Below are 21,094 nucleotides of genomic sequence, written 5' to 3' on the forward strand. Positions count from 1 at the left end.
GCGGTGGCGACTCAACTTCAACACAAGTAATTTCAAAATGAGGTAAAAGACTTACCGCGTTGATCTGCACATTATTTCCTTTCTTAGAGATTGAGCTAGCATGTTGCGGGTTTACTGTGGTATCGCTTGGTAGTTGACCCGCGTTCTTCTGAAATCTTGCCACGTCTGCTGCGAGCTGACCAATCTGCTTTAACATTGCTTCTGCTGACTTGTCTCTCAACTCGAACTGTCTCTGAGTTTCCTTCTGATTATCTGTCACAAGCTTCAACAATGCATCGAGTTTTGAATGAACTGGCTCGTCTGAATTTCCCGAACTACCCTTCTGCTGGTCCTGATTCTGATAACTCGACGAACTGTTACCCCGGTAACCATCTCTGTTATATCCCCGACTGTTATACTGATTGTTCAAACCACCTTGACGGTAGCTGCTCTGCTGTCGGTTCTGACTGGACCCCTGAAAGTTCGGGTTCGACTGGTTCGACGCGTTCCCGTACTTGAAATTCGGGTGATTACTTAGGCCCGGGTGATAAGTGTTCGAATTGAACCCTTGGCCCTTGGACTCCCCGTACGCGTAACTGACTTCCTCCTCGTCGGGATACTCGTCCTTATCAAACTCAGGGCAATTTTCTGTCTTATGCCCCAACTCACCGCACTCTGCACAAACCGGGAACTTCACCCCGAATTTACCAACCTCCTTCTTTTTCTCTCATCTATAACCGCGAGTTCCTTTTCCAATTCCGCAATTCTTTCTGACTCGATCGAGGCTTATTTGACTGATCTGGTGACCCCAACTTTTCTTCTTCGGTCTGCAGCTGCCTCTGCCTTGGAATCTTCACTCATAAACTCCAAAAATTCCCAATCATCTTCCTCGGGTTGATTCAACAACTGACCATTACACGAAGCTTTCAAATGCTTGCTGTCTTCATGCGTCAGCCCGTCAACGAAACACTTAACCAACTCCCACAACTCAATCTGATGATGCGGGCACTTCCTAATCATTTCCTTGTAATGAGTAAAGGCCTCGTGAAACAACTCACCTGGTAACTGTGAAAAACGTCTAATCTACATTCGGGACTCGATAGTCTTCGACTGTGAATAGTACTCGTTAAGGAAAACCTGTTGCATCTCGGCCTAGCTCTCAATACTGTGCATCGGTAGCGAGTTGAACCAGTATTTGCTTTGTCTTTTAATGAAAACTGGAACAACCGCAACCGGACCTCATCTTGATCATAAGTACCATCACCAATAGACCCGCAAATAGCTGAAAAATCTGACAAGTGTGAATACGGGTCTTCAGATCCCAGTCCGTGAAAATGGGGAATTATGTTTATGTAAGACGGACGAGATTTGAATGTCGGATGTCCCTGTATGTGAACCTATGGGACAATCGGTGAGGCACCATCTGAAATAGCTGGTCTGAACTGACTGTTAACACCCTGAACCGGAGGCCTGTAATTCCTTTGTCTGGCCCTCGGTTCCTCAAAACCTCCCCTGTTAACCTGAATCAGCTGTTCCTCCACCTGTTACCTCCCGAAATCTTCCAATACCACCCCGATCCGGATTTCTGTTCCTCCACCTGTTACCTCTCACCCTATCCGGTTCCTCAACCTCATCATCTATGTTTCTCAGCTCAAACCCGTCATTCCCCGGTTCTTGTTCCTCCTCATCTCCCTCTTCTTCGTCTTCAGTATGGATACTGATATGGTCAAAATCTTTGATAATCTGCTGTCGATGACGAGGGTTATTGTTCGGGACTGATAGTCCAGGTCTATCAAGGTTTCAGTTTCGGTTTCGGGATTGTCGGGCTAAATTTTGTAGGGGTGTTTATTGGTGGTGGTAGGTCATTATTTGGTGGGTTCTGGTTATGTGGTGGGTTAGGCTCAAGTTGGAAAACGTTAATTTCGGGTGGTGGGTTTTGGTTTTGGTTCATGTTCTGACCATCCATGTCTGGATGTCTGATCTGAGCTAGGTTCTGCCGAGCTATACGTTCAATCTCTGGCTCGTAAATCAGTGGGGAATTTCTTCCTGAATAGCGGGTATGCATAAACCTGTTACCTGCACAAATAACACACCCCGCGTAAAATGGGAAAATAAAACTAAACTAAAAATAAAAACAAAAACAAAAACAAAAACTAAACTAAACAAAGAAATCATTAATCACAAAAACACTAAGCGCACTAACTCCCCGGCAACGGCGCCATTTTGATAACCGTCGTTTGAGTCATGCAAAAACCTAATTAACCTAAGCAGCTAGGGTAAGTCAGGTATCGTATCCACCAGGAGTATGTGGTCAGTGTGAAGTGAAATCAATTTCTAAACTTATGAAGTAATTCAATTAAAGTGCTGATCACACTAGCAAATGGTTTATATGTTGTAACAAGCAAGCAAGTAATCACGTGTTCAATCAATTAACAAAGAAAAATCACACCCGGGAATCCAAGTAATTAACCTAACAGCAAACTCATGCAACTTAACAGATTAACAATCACTGATTAACACCGATTGACTAACTAGACAAACCTTAGGCATCAACGCTTACTAACACACGGCACTGGTTATAAAACAATCCCTGCCAGTGTGACTCAACTAAGGGAAAGCGTATGCTTCATCACATTCAACTAGTCAAAACAATCCTATAAGCAATTATCATAGCAACTGGCATAATAATCGTTCTGATCGAAATAAACCTAAACCGACTGAGTGCACAATAATACTAGACATCAATACTCATAGATTAATCAAAGATCATTACAATCAATTCATTCTAAATACATGAGAAAAACTGAAAGATACAATACTCTACATCATGGGTATGATTCGAAGAAACTAGCCGCGCATCGGCATCTCTCGGGCCTCGGTTATGATCTGGTAGGCCATGTAGGACACTTAGAGATGTTTGGGGATGATCGAGACTTGCTCTTCTGCTCCGGAAATCGCCTGGAAGGTGAAGAATTGCGTTTAGGGTCGTCAAGAACGTAATATAAAATAAACCCTAACTTTCACGATTCTGGGGACCATCGCGTAGAGCGATGGCCTCCTCTTACGCGATGGACCAAAGTCAACGTAGGAACTTACAGGGCATAGCGTAGCGCGATGCCCCACCTTCAACACCCATCGCGCTACGCGATGGGCCTCTTTTCTCAGCAACTTCGTTTAACTGCCTCGGTAAGCGTGCTGGACATCCCGGGTCTTCATTCCATGCTCATACAGGTCCAAATTAAGCGCGTTAAGTACCTGTGACCTGAAACACAATAAACATGTATGAAGTACCAAAGTTCCTAAAATAAACGATTAAACCAAATACGTTAACACAAATAAATATGTACAAATAAACCGAACATCAGAACCCCGTTAGAACGTCTCGTAGGATAAACGAGTCATCTTGATGTCATTAGTATTGATTGAATGTAAACCGGCAGGTGTTTGAGTTTTGGGATTACTTAGGGATTCTCTAGCTCGTGGTGAATCCGTGTCTCATGTCAGGTGTGTTCATGATGCCCCTTTTAACTCCTTTTGTGTTTTGGGCTAGCATGCACACCTAAATGATTTTTCTTGATGAAACATTTAAACTATTTTATATAGGCTTGCTCGTGTATGGTAGGCCTTGGGATGCAATAGTATGTATGTATATATATTATTGTATGGCCAATATTTGGCGATGTTAGTAGACGTTATCGACGACGGATGTTACGTATGCCTACTTTGTGTTTGCATACGTTGATGAGATGTTACGTGTTTGGGTTGTACGTTTGCTCGACCCTGATGTTATTACTTGGATGTTATATATATATATATATATATATATATATATATATATATATATATATATATATATTTATATATATAGGGATGCACTTATAAAGATGTTTATATATAGGTTTGTATATGTATATATACATAAGGATGATTAATTATCTAAGATGATGGCCTAACTGATGTATCCCTTTTATAGTTTAAAACCTTTGGGAATGACTGTTATGATTATTATTTTGGATGTTATTTATTAAAACTTTGAACTCATTCAGCTCAAGCAGACTTTGTGTGCATGTTAGTGTGAGTTTCAGGTTAGGAGGTGGATGCATTACCGCTTGGACGTGCACGAAGCTACTTGGACGGTGGGGAGCATGCTTAGTCGGATGTTTCAATAATAATAAACGTTTTATTTTTAACATTTATTTAAATACATTTAAATTGGTTTTGGGCATAATTCCCGGGTTTTGGGAACTTATTTTATTATTTATGTTTTCCGCTGAATTATACTCTGAATTGGTTGTTTTAATGGAATGAACTATTTTCAAGTTTAAATATTTTTATAAGTGTTTTGTATGAATACCAACTGTAGGGTTCCCGGGGTTCGGGGCCTTACACAACTGGCTCATAAACCTCATTATAGTCGATACCTTCCCTCTGATTAAATCCCAACACAACAAGTCTTGCCTTGTTTCTTACAATAATCCCATTCTCATATTTTTTTGCACTTGAACACCCACTTGGTGTTAATTTACTTTTTATCTTCAGGTAAGTCAACCAATTTCCGAACCCCGAGCTTCTCAAATGTATAAACTCCTCTTGCACGACATTCACCCAGCTTTCTTTTGTTAGGGCCTCTTTATTTGTTTTCGGCTCAACCTGAGAAATAAAACATTTAAATGAGAATTGATTTCGTAAAGGAGAAACATTAGAGTAAAAACACTGGAGGTTCTGGTCGATTTGACGTCTTGTTTGCACCCCAGTACTTACCTGTACTAACTGTAAACAAGTGGGTCATGCAACAACTGATTGCTGGAAAAATAAGATTGCTTGTTATGATTGTGGTAAATGGGACATTTTCAAAATGAATGTCCGAAGAAGAAAACTGGAGGAGAAGGTGCAAGTGGTAGTGGCACCAAGAATGAAGGTAGGAAAGGAAATGCACGTGTTTTTGTGCTCAACACTGAGAAGGCAGCTGAAATGCCGGAAGTCATAACCGGTACATTTCTCGTTAATAATGTTTATTCTAGAGTTTTATTTGACTCGGGTGCAAACCAAAGTTTTATAGATAAGAAATTTTGTAGCCTATTAAACGAATCCTTAGATAAGTTAGATAAATTCCACGTAGTTGAAACAGCCGACGGTAATCAAGTTAGAATATCTGAAGTATTGAACAAGGGTAAAATTCTTAGCAGGACATGTCATACATGTCCAGCTGTTACGCATGACATTGGCAGGCTTTGATATTATCTTAGGTATGGAATGGTTATCTGATAATCAAGCCCGTATCTTATGTGATAAGAAAGCAATTGAAATTTGTGCAAACGGGAAGACCATTCAAATAGCCGGAGACATAGATGGAGGTCATGTTAGCTTAATCTCGATGATTAAAGCTAATAAATGTCTACATAAAGGATGTTTAGCATTCATGGTGTATGTAACGGAAGAACCCAAAGAGAAGAAATTAGAAGACGTATCAATTGTCTCAGAATTTCCTGATGCTTTCCCAGAAAAATTACCGGGAATACCACCGGAGCGTGATGTTGAATTTAAAATAGATTTAGTACCTAGAACCGCTCCAATAGCCAAATCCCCGTACAGATTAGCACCAACGGAAATGAAAGAATTGAAGAAACAGTACTATGAACTATTAGAGAAAGGATTTATAAGACCGAGTTCTTCACCTTGGGGAGCTCCAATCTTATTTGTGAAAAAGAAGGACGGTTCGATGACAATGTGCATCGATTATCGTGAGTTGAATAAAGAAACAATCAAGAACAAATACCCGCTCCCAAGAATCGATGATTTGTTTGACCAAATACAAGGAGCAAGTTGCTTCTCAAAAATCGATTTACGTTCAGGTTATCATCAATTAAAAGTCCAAGAAGAAGATATTCCAAAGACTGCATTTAGAACCAGATATGGACATTTTGAATTCACGGTTATGCCATTTGGACTTACAAATGCTCTCGCAGCATTCATGGATATGATGAATAGAATTTGTAAGCCCTATTTAAATAAATTTGTAATCGTATTCATCAACGATATACTTATTTATTTTAAATTGGAAGAGGATCATAAGGTTCATCTCAGGATTTTGCTTGAACTACTTCGAAATGAGAAATTGTATGCTAAGTTTTCTAAGTGTGAATTTTGGTTACATGAGGTACAATTTCTTGGTCATGTTATTAATGCAAATGGAATCCAAGTAGATCCCGCCAAGATTGAAGCGATAGCTAAATGGGATATTCCTAGATCGCCAACTGAAGTTCGAAGTTTTCTAGGTTTGGCTGGATACAATAGAAGATTCATCGAGAATTTCTCTCGTATAGCAGTTCCCTTAACTTCTTTAACTCGAAAGAATGTTAAGTATGAATGGGGAACCAAACAACAAGAAGCATTTGACTTACTTAAACAAAAGCTTACTAATGCACCTATACTGGTCTTGCCAGAAGGTACAGAAGATTTTGTTGTATTTAGTGATGCATCTCATTAAGGTATGGCTTGTGTACTAAAGCAACGAAACAAAGTAATAGCTTATGCTTCTCGACAATTGAAAGTACATGAAAAGAATTACACGACTCATGATTTGGAGTTAGGTGCCATAATATTCGCCTTGAAGTTATGGAGACACTATCTATATGGCGTAAAGTTTATCGTGTACACTGATCATAAAATTTTAAAACATATTTTTGATCAAAAGGAACTTAATATGCATCAAAGAAGATGGATGGAAACCCTAAACGATTATGACTGTGAAATCATCTATCATGAAGGAAAAGCAAATGTAGTAGCTGACGCATTGAGTCGTAAAGAACATGAAAAACCCAAGAGAGTTAGAGCCTTAAGACTGGAACTACAAATAGATTTAATTGCACAAATCAAGGAGGCTCAAAATAAAGCAATAGAAGAAAACCAAATCTCCGAAGAAAAGCGTAATGGTACAATCGACTCTTTAGTTAAAGGAGATGATGAGATACTCAGACTTGGAACTAGAATCTGGGTACCAAAGATTGAGGATTTACGTGAAAGGATTATGAATGAAGCTCATCGATCAAAGTATATGATGCATCCCGGTAGTGATAAAATGTATCAAAATCTTAAACCAAACTACTGGTGGAACGGGATGAAAAAGGATATTGCTCTGTTCGTAGCCAAATGTTTAACATGTTTGCAAGTTAAGGCTGAGCATCAGAAACCTTCAGGGTTGCTACAACAACCTGAATTACCTGTATGGAAATGGGAGATGATAACGATGGATTTTATTACGAAACTCCCTAAGACTACCCGAAAAAATAACGCTATTTGGGTCATTATTGATAGGCTACCTAAGTCTGCTCATTTCATACCTATCAATGAATCTTACTCTATGGATAGATTGGCACGAATATACGTGAACAACATAGTATCATTACATGGTGTGCCATTATCTATCATATCTGATCGGGATAGTAGATTTACTTCACATTTTTGGAAAAGTTTCCAACAAGCGTTAGGAACTCAACTGAATCTTAGCACTGCTTATCATCCTCAAACTGATGGGCAGAGTGAGGGAACAATTCAAATGCTTGAAGATATGCTCCAAGCTTGTGTAATTGATTTAGGAGGAAGTTGGGATGATCATCTTCCTTTGATGGAATTCTCGTATAATAATAGTTATCACACGAGTATTCAAGCCGCACCTTTTGAAGCATTATATGGGCGGAAATGTAGAACTCCGGTGTGTTGGTCTGAAACTGGAGATAATCAAATGTCTGAACCTGAGATAGTCCAAGAAATAACAGATAAGATATTACAAATCCGTGAACGACTTAAGACGGCAAGAGATCAACAAAAGAATTATGCTGATGTTCGCCGTAAGCCGTTAGAATTTCAAGTAGGCGATAAAGTTTTATTAAAAGTTTCACCCTGGAAAGGTGTTGTACGATTCGGCAAGAAAGGAAAACTAAGTCCGCGTTTTGTTGGACCATTTGAAGTGATAGAAAGAATCGGTACGGTAGCTTATCGCTTACGTTTGCCAAAAGATATGAAAGGAATACATGATGTATTTCATGTTTCTAATTTACGCAAGTGTTTGGCTAACTAAACTTTAGCTATGCCTTTAAAGGATGTTGAAATCAATGAGAATCTAAAATTTGTAGAACAACCTCTACAAGTTGAAGATTTCCAAGTAAAGAGACTTAAACGGCAAAAGCTAAATGTAAGTGCACGGATTTGGTGTCCGCAGCTGTTCGAATAGGTTAGGGGTTGTTTAGTCTTTATATTAATGTATAAAGACACATTCACTAAGGATGTTTAGCGAATGGATCTCATTCGTTAAAGACTAGACATATTCGTTAATGTAAGAGCCCATTCGTTACTACAGTGTAACGAATGAAAGCTCATTTGTTAAGGTATACCCATTCGCTAAGGGTGTTTAGTGAATGGGGCTATGGAAAGACCTTATTCGTTAACCTTGTTAACGAATGAGAGGTCTCATTCGTTACTACAGTTATAATAAATGAGTCCAGCCTATAAATAGGCCTTCCATAGTTAGAATGCATAGAGATCTGTGCCATAACTTATTCGTATACCATTACCATGCCGGATTCTCTCTAAACATCCTAATGTATTCATCCTCATGTAATGTAATCAATCCTTAACGTATTGAATGAACACGAGACTTAACGTATCGATTTGCGACTAGATTCCTGGCTCGTAAACGTTCTTATAACGTTTCAACAATTGGTATCAGAGCCAGAGGTTGCTCGTGATATGGTTTGGTTTGTGTTCTTCGTGTTTCGGTTAATGTATGATCTAATTTCGGATGATCTCATGGATGAATCATGGAATTGATGTTATATTCATGTTTCTGGATCAAATCCGAACCTTCGTATGTATTTTGGTGGATAATTATGAAGGTTTGATGATTCTGCCATGGATGAGCTTGAAGATTTGAAGATTCCGGCGATTGTAACTGTTTTTTCCAGCGAAATACGGTTTTCCGGCTATAGTAACCGCGATAACGGCTCATTCGTTAACTTAAACTCATTCGTTAACGGAGTTTTAACAAATGAGCTCATTCGTTAAAAAGGTTTAACGAATGTGAGCTTCATTCGTTATTTGCTTATTCGCTACGAAGGACTCATTCGCTATCAATGCTCATTCATTATTTTTTCTCTGACATCCGTCATTTCCATAACGAATGTGGTTCTATTCGCTCAACTTGTAACGAATGTGGAAGTTTCGTTATTTATAACGAATGTGAGTCATTCGTTCATAAGTTAACGTATGTGGACATTCGTTGATGGGTTAAAGAAAGAGACCCATTCGTTCAAGGGTAACAAATGAGGATACTGTTCAAACGAATGGAGACAGTCTGGTTAACGTATGAAGACCATTTAACGTATGTAAAAAAAAAGAAACTTTTCGGGAATATTTTAAATATGCGGGATACTCTTCTAGCAAAATTTGGTGATATATTTTCCGGCCGACTTTTCACACATTTCGAGGGGCCGAGGGGGAGTAACCGGATTAAGTTAACAAGAATTTTATTGAAGATTTTCGTAGATTTGTTCAAGACCTTGCCTAATTTGTCAAGAAAATGGGGAGATAAAACTTTCAAGGAGTTTATTCGATTGATATCTTCCTACCTTCGCAAGTATTTCTTGAAAAATTACTGCAATTCGGGTTGTAATTCATGGCTGCAAAGCTACGTTTGAACCAAGTTCGAGACTGCAATTAGTCTTTGATTGTGGATTGATTTGTTCGAGATTGAAACCTGACTATGTGGGATACGAGTGTCTGTCCGTTTACTTCTTTCTGAGGGACTTTGATCCTAACTATGTTGGCTACGAGTATTCGGCGGATTGCTTCTGTAGAAGGGGACAATTCTTGAATGGGTTGATCGTGTTGAAGAATATACGTGTCTTGTCATCAGATTGATGAATTTGATCGTTTAGGATTGATTAACAAAGGTTGGAACTCTGAATCATATGCCCAAAGCATTGGCTAAGCGTCCTAACGAGTGGGATGTCGAGGGGCTTCAAAGAGTTATATTTTGGGATAGACGTTATCAAGAGAGTGAAGACTGATGTGAAAGATGAGGAATGATTGGGTTGTTCATGAAGATGTGTGACGAGGTTAAACGTAAAGACATTTTTACATTACCAGTGTGACAGATAGCCGAGGATTTGTTGCTGAATGACTCGTTTGATCGAACCATATCATATGTCAGTTGGATGATCGAAATGATCACCTGGAGATGCTAATTTGAGGGGGAGATCTGATACGAGTAGCTACAAGTTGTTGGTTTTCTTAAAAAGAGTTATATTTTGTCTGTTCGCACAAGCCCGAGAATCATCAGTCAAGGGGGAGGTTAGATGTACGGCTGATGATATGCAGTTAAAGTATTAGCGGTTAAAGTATTCGAATTTAACGTATTCGTCGTTAACGTATTCTATGCTAATGTATTCGTCGCTAAAGTTTTCGACGCTAAAGTATTGAAGACTAAAGTATTGTAGGATAAAGTATTGGATGCTAAAGTATTGGAAAGCATTCGACAGCTACGGACAAGGGGGAGTCTGTAAGTGCACGGATTTGGTGTCTGCAGCTGTTCGAATAGGTTAGGGGTTGTTTAGTCTTTATATTAATGTATAAAGGCACATTCGCTAAGGATGTTTAGCAAATGGGCCTCATTCGTTAAAGACAAGACATATTCGTTAATGTAAGAGCCCATTCGTTACTACAGTGTAACGAATGGAAGCTCATTCGTTAAGGTATACCCATTCGCTAAGGGTGTTTAGCGAATGGGGCTATGGAAAGACCTTATTGGTTAACCTTGTTAACGAATGAGAGGTTTCATTCGTTACTACAGTTATAACGAATGAGTCCAGCCTATAAATAGGCCTTCCATAGTTAGAATGCATAGAGATCTGTGCCATAACTTATTCGTATACCATTACCATGCTGGATTCTCTCTAGACATCCTAATGTATTCATCCTCATGTAATGTAATCAATCCTTAACGTATTGAATGAACACGAGACTTAACGTATCGATTTACGACTAGATTTCTGGCTCATAAACGTTCTTATAACGTTTCAACACTAAAATTAGTCAAGATAAGATGGAACTCCCGAAGAGGACCAAAATTTACTTGGGAGTTAGAATCAGAAATGAGAAAGAAGTATCCACATCTGTTCTAGCGAATCTTGAGGACGAGATTCATTCCAAGGTGGGGAGGATGTAACACCCACAAAGTTTAGGTCCAATTTTGACAAGTTTATAAAGGTAAAGGACCAAAAATAATTATGAGAAAGGTAATGGGAAAAAGTATGATAAAGAAAAGAACGCATATTATGTTAAAGGAATAAGTAAGGAAACTCCATCCCACATGAAAGGTGGGAAAGAAATAAAAACACTTTATAAGAAAGGAGTTTTCCATAGTAATGTTCTTATGGGGCTAACCACTCTCACTAGTCCTAGCGGAGGGTGCGAAGCACCCGAAGCGCACGCACATGGACTCGGACTCGGGCGATGGGCGTAATGTGGCGTTTTGATGGCGCACTTGGCACTTCGCACGCTCGCATCGCCGCATAAGGGCCGCTTTAGTATTTTTGAACTGTGGAAGATAAACCAAGAAGTGACGAGTTAACAAAGTCCAGGGGTTGAACATAAAAATTTTGATTTCCTCGACCCATCGCGCTACGCGACGGTCATACAGACTTGATCATCGCGCTACGCGATGTAGTTTCCCATGAGTTTAGAAAAAGGGGCGTCGCGCTACGCGATGGTCCAGAAGGAAGGGGGTATCGCGCTACGCGATGACCCGGTTAAGTAACCGGATCAACCACGTGTCAACACGTGGAAACCTCTGGTGGATTGTTGCGTCACGCTACGCGATAGCTAGGGGAAAACCCCATCGTGCTACGCGATGGTGGCCAAAATTTTGCCTATAAAAGGGGGCTACGGGTTTGAAGCATTCTCATCCCAAAAACACCTTTCTTTACACACACATAACCTAGGGAAGCGTTCCCGACGATCGTGAGGTTCCAAGACTCTGATTTCTCGCATAACGTGCATGAATTGAAGTTCTGACGCTCCGTCGAGTGGTTAAGCGAGTTTGAAACAAGGTTCTGACGGTTTAACTAGAAGTGCTATTGTACAAGGCTTAGACAAATCAAAATACCCGCGTAAGGTAGGGATTCTACTTAAGTTATTATTTTATTATTATTTTATATAGCCTAGACCCTAGTCAAGGGTATAGTCTATACCTTGATCAAGTAAGTAAGTGAAATATAAGCTTTCATAAGATAAGATTATTGATGAAATGTTGCTCTTTATTTTTATAAAGATATTACTTATGAAAGAAGAAACTTGATATATACGTTTCTTCATGATGAAGAAACGTAGCATATAAATGTTTTACAAAATGAAATGAATATCAAGGTAAAGGTTATGCAAATAGACTTAAGGTCTATAGCTAGATTGTAGATCTAGTTATTTATAAAATGTTATTCTCGTACTATAGGTCCGAGATAAAGATCAGACATCTGTTGGTGAGAAATCTTGAAATCAACAAAAGGTGAATACGTCCAAACCTTTTTATAGTGTGAAATGTTTTATGACGTGAATACGTCTATGTACTATATATTTTGAAAAGATATTTACTCTTTGAAACTATGGACTGTTATCCATATGTAAAAGAGTTATGGAAATATTTGCATGAGGGTTGGTTCAAATCCTTTAAAACGTTTTGATACAAGGTAGTACTAAACACTCAGGCTAAAATACACATGTGTCTGGATCCTTACATATATGTACTGTAGTGGGCACACTACAGACATACTGACCATGAGGCAAGTGACTGTCTCTAAGGCGAGTGAAGTCCGATTATGTGGTTTGTGCGTATGTTTAGTTCCGATGAGATGGGATTGAGACCCACTGAGTCGTTGAACACTATTGGTGTTGTGTCATTACGAATTGTGAAAATGTTTTATTGAGTCGGCGTATTCACCAGCATATAGCTGACGTATTTTGAAATTATTTTCAGGTAATCAGGAGTAAGGAATAGTGATGGATATGCCAGTGGAGATAGAAGAACACTAGGCATAGTTTACAGCTTGTGGCTCAGCAAATTTTGTATCGAGGCATATATATATTAAACTTGTTCTTAAACAAGTAATTTTGTAAAACGATCAAGGGTGTTTAAATCCCTTTTGTTATGAAATTAAATATTTTAAATTAACATTGTCCACTGCAAACTTTGATAAATTGACAAAAGTGGTACCAACTGTGAGTCACACGCCTAGGCTCGAAGGCAGGGTGTGACAACGAATGAGTACTTAAGTTAACAAATGAGTCGTTAAGTGGTTACTGTAGCCGGAAAAAGAAATCTCGCCGGAAAAAACGGTTACAGCCACCGGAAAAACGCAAATCTTCATCCAATCTTCATATTATCACTCCAGATCTTTCATGAAGGCTCGGAAATACATTATAAACTTGATGAAATCATCAATTTCATCACAAATTAACTTAAACAATGTTAATAATAAACTGCAACTTCAAAGCTTTTTCCATGGTTAACCATGGCAGATTCATGAATACACCTTAATCAACCTTCATAATACATTACATAGACTCGGAATCACATCATGAACACGAAACTATCATCGATTTCAACATTCATTCCCGAATCGATCAAAAATCCGATCAAACAGATGATGAACACAATAAACACGAAATTATACGTATCACGAGCAACTTCTGGCTCTGATACCAGTTGTAGAAACGTTATACGAACGTTTATGAGCCAGGAACTAGTCGCAAATCGATACGTTAAATCGTCTTCATACGTTAAATGAATACTTTATTGATGATTAATACATTACATGAAGATACGTTAATGGAGGTCTAGAGAGAATCCGGCAGCATAACGTTACAGGGGATAAATATGGCACAGATCTCTTTGCAAACTAACTATAGAAGGCCTATTTATTGGCATGTCCCATTCGTTAAAACAGTAGTAACGAATGAGACTCTCATTCGTTAACATCACTAACGAATGAGGTCTTTCCATAGCCCCATTCGCTAAACACCCTTAGCAAATGGGTATACCTTAACGAATAAGTCACCATTCGTTACACTGTAGTAACGAATGGGCTCTTACATTAACGAATATGCCTAGTCTTTAACGAATGAGGCCTCATTCGCTAAACATGCTTAGCGAATGAGCCTTTATACATTAATATAAAGACTAAACTACCCCTAGCCTATTCGAACAGCTGCGGACACCAAATCCGTTCACTTACAATTTTTATGTTTAGTTGGGGGTATTGTAAGTTGATCATCTTGTGTATATTAAAGAATTATCGGCTTATACACACACACACACACACACACACATATATATACACATATACATAGTAGATGTGCGGTATAAGAATTCATTGCTCCAACATAACCAGCACCAGATCGAGATATTAGTTTGATGAGTTTGAATCTCTCGGATCCGCGGTATCCGCTAACGGTAGCGATGACGGAGTCCGTAATTTGAACAGTGAAATGGAAATTCGGTCATTGCTCCAACATAACGAGCACCAGATTGAGATATTAGTTCGGACTTACCTGAACCGGTTGACACGTTTGATGACGCGGATTTAGGTTTGGTGTTGACGCTGATATTAACACGTTTGCTTACAGCTTTCATTATCACCCCATAATACATAATGAAAGCATAAACTCAAACAGCAATCCATACAATAGCAATTCTCTTCATTCGTTTTCTCTTCTTCAATAATACTCTTTTGCGTGAAAGAAGAGGAAAAGAATGAAGAGAATTGCTGTTGTATGGATTGTTGTTTGAGTTTGTGCTTTCATTGTGTATTATGCCGGTGATAATGAAAGCTGTAAGCAAACGTGTTAATATTAGCGTCAACACCGAACCTAAATCCACGTTAGCATGCGTGTCAACCGGTTCAGGTAAGTCCGAACTAAATATCTCAATCTGGTGCTTGTTATGTTGGAGTAATGACCGAATTTCCATTTCTCTGTTCAAATTATGGACTCCCGTTATCGCTGCCGTTAGCGGATACTGCGGATCCGGGAGATTCAAACTCATCAAATTAATTTCTCGATCTAGTGCTGGTTATGTTGGAGCAATGAATTCTTACACTGCACATCTACTATGTATATGTGTGTGTGTGTGTGTGTGTATATATATAAGCCGATAATTCTTTAATATACACAAGATGATCAACTTACAATACCCCCATCTAAACATAAAAAATAATAATAATAAGCTTAAGCTTAAGTTTAGTGACGATGGATATGTGTTGAAGTGAAGACAGCTACGGTTGGTGGTGGTGGTCGACGATCAGGACAGTTGGAGTTTGAATAAAATCGAAGAGCCAGATTTGAGATGCCGACACCGAAAGCATCCAAGAAAGGGTTCGTTTGGCACTGTCAGTTTTTTTCCAATGTAATCACTGTAATTGATCCAAGTTGATCATAACGACAGCAGCTAATAAATTGAAAGGTCGTTTCGCAATGTCAATTTTCCTATATAAGCCCTGCTACTGAACGTCCTTTGCCGAATTCAGAATAATAATATATTATTCATAAATAAAATAATATTAATAATAATTATTATAAATAACAATAAATAACAAAAACAAAGAAAAAAAAAACAAAAAACATATAAGACAAACTGGTGGGTTTTTTTCTAGAACAACCCATTAATACGCGGCGTATTACTTTATACGCGGTGTATTAGTCGGTTTTTTAGCAATTTAAGGATGGCCGTAGAAAATCTCTTTCCTAAAACCCTTTTGTATTATTATTATTAATAGTAATATATTGTATAATTAAGAGGTTTGATGCATAAAAGATATTTTTGATTATTTGATTACTTTTGTTTGCTTTAGTTAAAATAATTTTGATGCTTGAACAATTGTGATAAGTTGGTGTGTTTGCTGTTACTATGTTTCTCAAGACTCTAGGAGAGGGAAGTTTGCACTGCATAGGTTTGAGGCTCTATAAAACAAAAATTCTTGCAACTTTATTATTTTTTTTTTTGTGGAGAACTCCAACGAACAGATGTTTTTTTGGTTACTTGACCTCTTTTCTTTGAACATATTATTTTTGTTTCTTTTCTATTTTCCTACTTATGTTATTTGTGACTTTTAAAATATGTTTATATAAATAAGAGTTTTTGGTGCCGCAAGTGCGTCTTTAGGACACTTGGCGACACTTTATTGGCGAAAGATATTTTTTTGTTTTGTTTTAGATGTAACGAACGTAAATAAAACCGATCGAATGCTAATTTTGTTTTTGTTTTGTATTTTTTTGCTTTGTTTTAGTTCCGGTACCGTAATAAATTTGTTGGAAACCGGCCGAATTCGCGCAGGCTCGCCGCGTTTGTTTTAGTTTAAGTATCGTAACGAACGTAACGAAAATCGACCGAATGTTGATTTTGTTTTTTTAAGTTCCAGTACCGTATTGAACGTGACGTAAACTGGTCGAATTTGTGTAGACTCGCCGTCTCCACGTTCGGAATTGACAACGGTCGGGTTTTACCAACCGACGTCACCTCATTGGTTCGCCTCAATTTTTATATACTTTTTGTTTTAGGTATGGTACAATAACGCACGTAACCGGAGCCGACCAAATTCCAGTCGACTTACCGCCTCAACGCTTAGATTTTACCATCGCCTCATTTTACCGACCTCCCGGTGCAACGCGACAGGTAAAATTCTAGTTATTTTTACTTGAAACATTAGACTGTACACAAAATTATATTTAAAATTTTTTAATCGTAACGCATTTATATTTTGTGGTGTTAGCTCATTTAAAATCGTTTTAAGTGAACAACGTTTAAAAGAAGGTTAATTTTTAACCTGTTATATATATTGAGACAACTCAATAAAATCATATCAAATCATCTTAAATGAGCAACCCAACATCTATGTGGTGATATTCGGCTTTGAGGTGGACAAAATCTTGAAAAAAAAAACTGATGTATTCTCAAGGCAGAAATAATTATGCAAGGACCTCCATAATTCCATAAACCAAATACGTGAGAGAGAATGAGTGATAAATGGTGGGGAGGTTCTTGAGAGCGAGAAAAGAGGAGGTTTAGTTAAAATAAATGGTGTGGTGATTTGTAAGCGAATTAGGTGGTGTTTGTTTTTTGTTTAAAAATCTTCCTGGTCTCTTATGTCTGTGCCGCGCATATCTTTAGGCTTGCAGACTGTTTGTTTTTATGAATACATTTCATTAAAAAATGTCTTCATGTCCTCTTATCCTAGAAGACATGGAGATTCCTTTTTTCAGATCTTCTGTACCTTCTATCTTATTCCAAACCCTAGCCCCCCTTTCATTCTATCTTCTCCTCCCCTTCATCTCCTCCCCTTCACCGCTGTGACCTCCACTGCCACGCCGCACCACCGCGACCTCCACCACCGGCGACCTCCACAGCCGCGCCGCACCACCGTCAAAATAGTCATCACCGCCGCTGCTCCTCCCTAGCCGACCGCCACTGCTCCTCCCCAGTCGGGCGCCACTGCTCCTCCAGCTACCCCAGCCGACCGCCACTGTAGGGATGAGCATTTGGTACTTGGTACCGGTACCGATTTGGTACCGTCGGTACCGAATAGGTACCAAAGTTTTGAGTTTCGGGATCGGTACAGTACCGGTATTTTCAAATTTTTACCTTCAATACCGGTACCGTCCAGTACCGTACTAGTACCGAACCGAATATTTCGGTACCAGTGCCGGTACCAAGATTTGGCAATTTTCGGGATCGGTATTTTCAGTACCGGTACCGATCGGTGCCGGTACGGTACCGAGCTCATCCCTACACCACTGCTCCTCGACCTACCCCAGCCGACTGCCGCTGCCTTCCTTTCTCCCCACATCACCACCGCCGCACGCTGCTGCGCCACCTCCAGCCCTAGCTGTCACCTCCACCACCATCTACCTTGGCATGCTTATTTCTTCAAGATTTGATAGTCTATTCACCATTATTGTAATTGTTCTATTATTACTAGTTTGTTGTTGAACAAAATTTGTAGAAAGTTTAGATTTATGAATGTGTTGTTTGATTTTTTGTTAAAATTTTACAATTATTACTAGTTTGTTGTTGATTAAAGTTTGTAGAAGGTTTACGAATGTTTGTTGTTTGATTGTTGTTAAAATTGTACAATTATTACTAGTTTGTTGTTGAATAAAGTTTAAAAAAATCGGTTTATTTAGTTTTCCGTTTATTATAGCATTTTGCAGATGTTAAAAAACAACCAGTATTCTTGTTGCAGAGGTTTGGTCCACCTCTTCTGTTGCAGATGCTTGCAGATATGGTCCACAGACTGCAAATATTTTATCTTTTGAAAAACAAACAGCACCTTAGACTTACATTGCTAATGCTTTCATTTTATTTATTTCTTACCTAAATTCTTAAAAAAAACATAGGTCATGATAAATAATAAAAAATTTTTGAATCTAGACTTACTTCCAAAAGTTACATGCAAAGAAAACATGATTAACTTTTTAATGTATAGGATATTTTTAAAATACATTTAAGCATACATCTGAAATCTGAATTTTGAATATGTGGGTTAAACTTGTAATAAACCAAAACATGTGTCCCAAAGTGAAAAACATCACAATCACAAAGGTACATGTTCACGTGCCATGCAGTTACAAGTTGTTCAGTACAATCCTCATTAGCCTTTCATATGCCTATAAATTCCAACCCCCAAGCCTACCTACGAGGTAAAATAAAACAGAGATCAAGTTAAGTTAGGGTAAAGGGAAAGGGAGATTAAGTTTGAGGAAGGTGTTGGAAAGGTGCCTCTAAACAAAAACAATTATCTGTTAACCTTATTTGTTTCGAGGTCACCTATTCCAACATGTTCCTTTGACTATCTTTCCATTCCTTTTTATCCTTTTACATGTCGTTTGGTGTTCGTTAGTTGAAGCGAAAATGGTAGGTAAAATTTGGTTTTTGTTCTTTTTTTTTTTTTTTTTTTCATAATCATCAGTATTGAAGAGATCTATAAATCTCCCATTATTTTTAGTTACTTTTCTTTCATTTATCTGGAAAAGTGTTTATCGTTTTTTATGTTATTTATATTAATGTTTTGTGTTTTGCTTTTTAGAAGTGTGTTGGAAAGTAGGGATGGTAGCATGAACATGATTTTTGTATGAGAGTGGGATTTAACTTTATCTTTTTAGTTTTATAAATTATATGAAAGACGGGATTATTTAAATTCTGTACTATAAATTACAAAATATGTTTTGCGATATGAACCGATTATTAAATTATGTATGTTTTTTTTAGCGGTTGGAAAATGTGTAAAATGTTATTTTGGTTTAACTTGAGATTTGTGTTTGTAGAATTTACCAGTGCTAATGAAAAATTTTACTTTTTAACCGAATTATTTTTTTTAATGGCTAATTCCTTTTAATTTTTTAAGTTTGTAGAATTTACCAGTGTGTTTTGCAACCAAATTATTTAGGTCGTAATTTATATATTTTTTATAATATATGAATCAATTAAATTGGTTGCTTATGCGTAAAGAGTATATTCCTAACTCATCTCTTATTCTCAACTTCATCTACCTAATAAATTCATTAAGAACAAATAATTAAAAAAAAAATAGTGTCTGAGAGGTTAATTTAATAATAAATATTATGCCCTTTAACTTTACCTCTCTTGTTAAAATTTTCTCTTTAAAAATAAATCTTATCTCATCTTAATCTAAAGTGTTTATTTTATTATTTTTTTTGAAACTTTTTTTTTTATTCTTAAAGATGGAAAAGGGTTTGATGGATGACTTGTGTATGCTTTAAATGAGAAATTATTTTAGAAAATAATGTATTTTTGTTTGATTAAATTGACAGGGATAGGAATGGACTATGAATGATCGGGAAACGACAAATTGTACATGTATTTTTCCCTCATTTTGCTAGTTTATTGATTATAAGTTGATAAATCAAATATCAATTGCTAATTTTAATGCTTAAATTTTCCTTTTTCAGGTTTGAGGTTTTTTCTTTCCAAACGATATTTGATTCTTTTTAATGTAAAAACACGCATCCAACGAAATGTAATTAAAGTTTGAAAGTTGTTAAAGCTCACTAAAATAAGTATAACAAAACTTGAAATTTTTTTTAAATTTATAATAAACTGAAGGTGGAGTGATAAGGGAAAAACAACAACTATGATATTTAATAGTTTGGATTTTTGAAATGAAAGAGTTTTAATAAGAAATTTATAAGAGAGATAAAGTTAAAAGACATAATATTTATTATTAAATTAACTTCATTTATTTGGGCGAGTGTTTACGAACATTGAGCTTAAGTGAGGGTTTTTACCGGATCGAAAGGCAAATTTGCGATGTTATGAATTTAGTTAGTAGTTTATTTAAAAAAGATCTTTTTTAAACTATAGTGAAAATTAAATAAATAATATCTAACAGTAATTATTATTATTATTATTTTCTCTTTCTAGTTTATTAGACTTTTGAAACAAATACTTTATTTCAATATTTTTTTTTCCATCTACTTTAATTTCACATATTTTTTTTTCATCGTCTATGGTAATAAAACTTTTGCTAAAATATTTTTACTATAACAAATCAACCCGATACTCTGGCTTCTATCATGCACTCACCACCAGTCCGCAGCACACAAGTGTAGAATTATTTGTTACCCTGGTTTAGAAATCTTGTGCTGAATAAAAAACAAGAAACAAAGGGTCCTTTCCAATGATAATGATGGTTTATAAACATTTATAAGTGTAGTAGATTTAGAAACCCATGTATTACACGGTATAAGTTAGTGTATAAATTATAATGAACAATTTAATACAAATAATATAAAAGATAATTAAGTCTCTTTATATTATGTAAAAAATATATTACAAACTAGCTTTTGAACTCGTGTATTACACGGATTTTGTCAAAAGATAAAGATAAATAAGGTCTGTTATTTTAGTTGTGATTCTCAAAATATTTGTGAATTAATTTAACGTAGATGAAAAAAACAAACAGGGTTAACGAAAAGTACTAAAATAGCATGATTTTGGAAACATCAAGTGTTGATTTGCAAGAAATATAAAAAATGTACTAAAGTTATGTAGTTG

At 37.1% G+C, this 21,094-nt stretch overlaps 1 protein-coding gene across 1 annotated transcript; it reads left to right on the plus strand.

The window, feature by feature from the left end:
- The first annotated feature begins 4,818 nt into the window (after nt 1-4,818).
- Nucleotides 4,819-20,032, plus strand: LOC143546206 (uncharacterized). Its single transcript, XM_077037916.1, has 3 exons — nt 4,819-5,149; nt 5,208-5,607; nt 19,990-20,032. The coding sequence occupies exons 1-3, from the start codon at nt 4,819-4,821 to the stop codon at nt 20,030-20,032; spliced, it is 774 nt and encodes a 257-aa protein (XP_076894031.1).
- Nucleotides 20,033-21,094: the final 1,062 nt, after the last annotated feature.

This window comes from Bidens hawaiensis, unplaced genomic scaffold, assembly GCF_021521415.1.
Source record: "Bidens hawaiensis isolate Kalapana, Puna unplaced genomic scaffold, B.hawaiensis_p1.1 tig00014284_1, whole genome shotgun sequence".
NCBI classification, from domain to species: Eukaryota; Viridiplantae; Streptophyta; class Magnoliopsida; order Asterales; family Asteraceae; genus Bidens; species Bidens hawaiensis.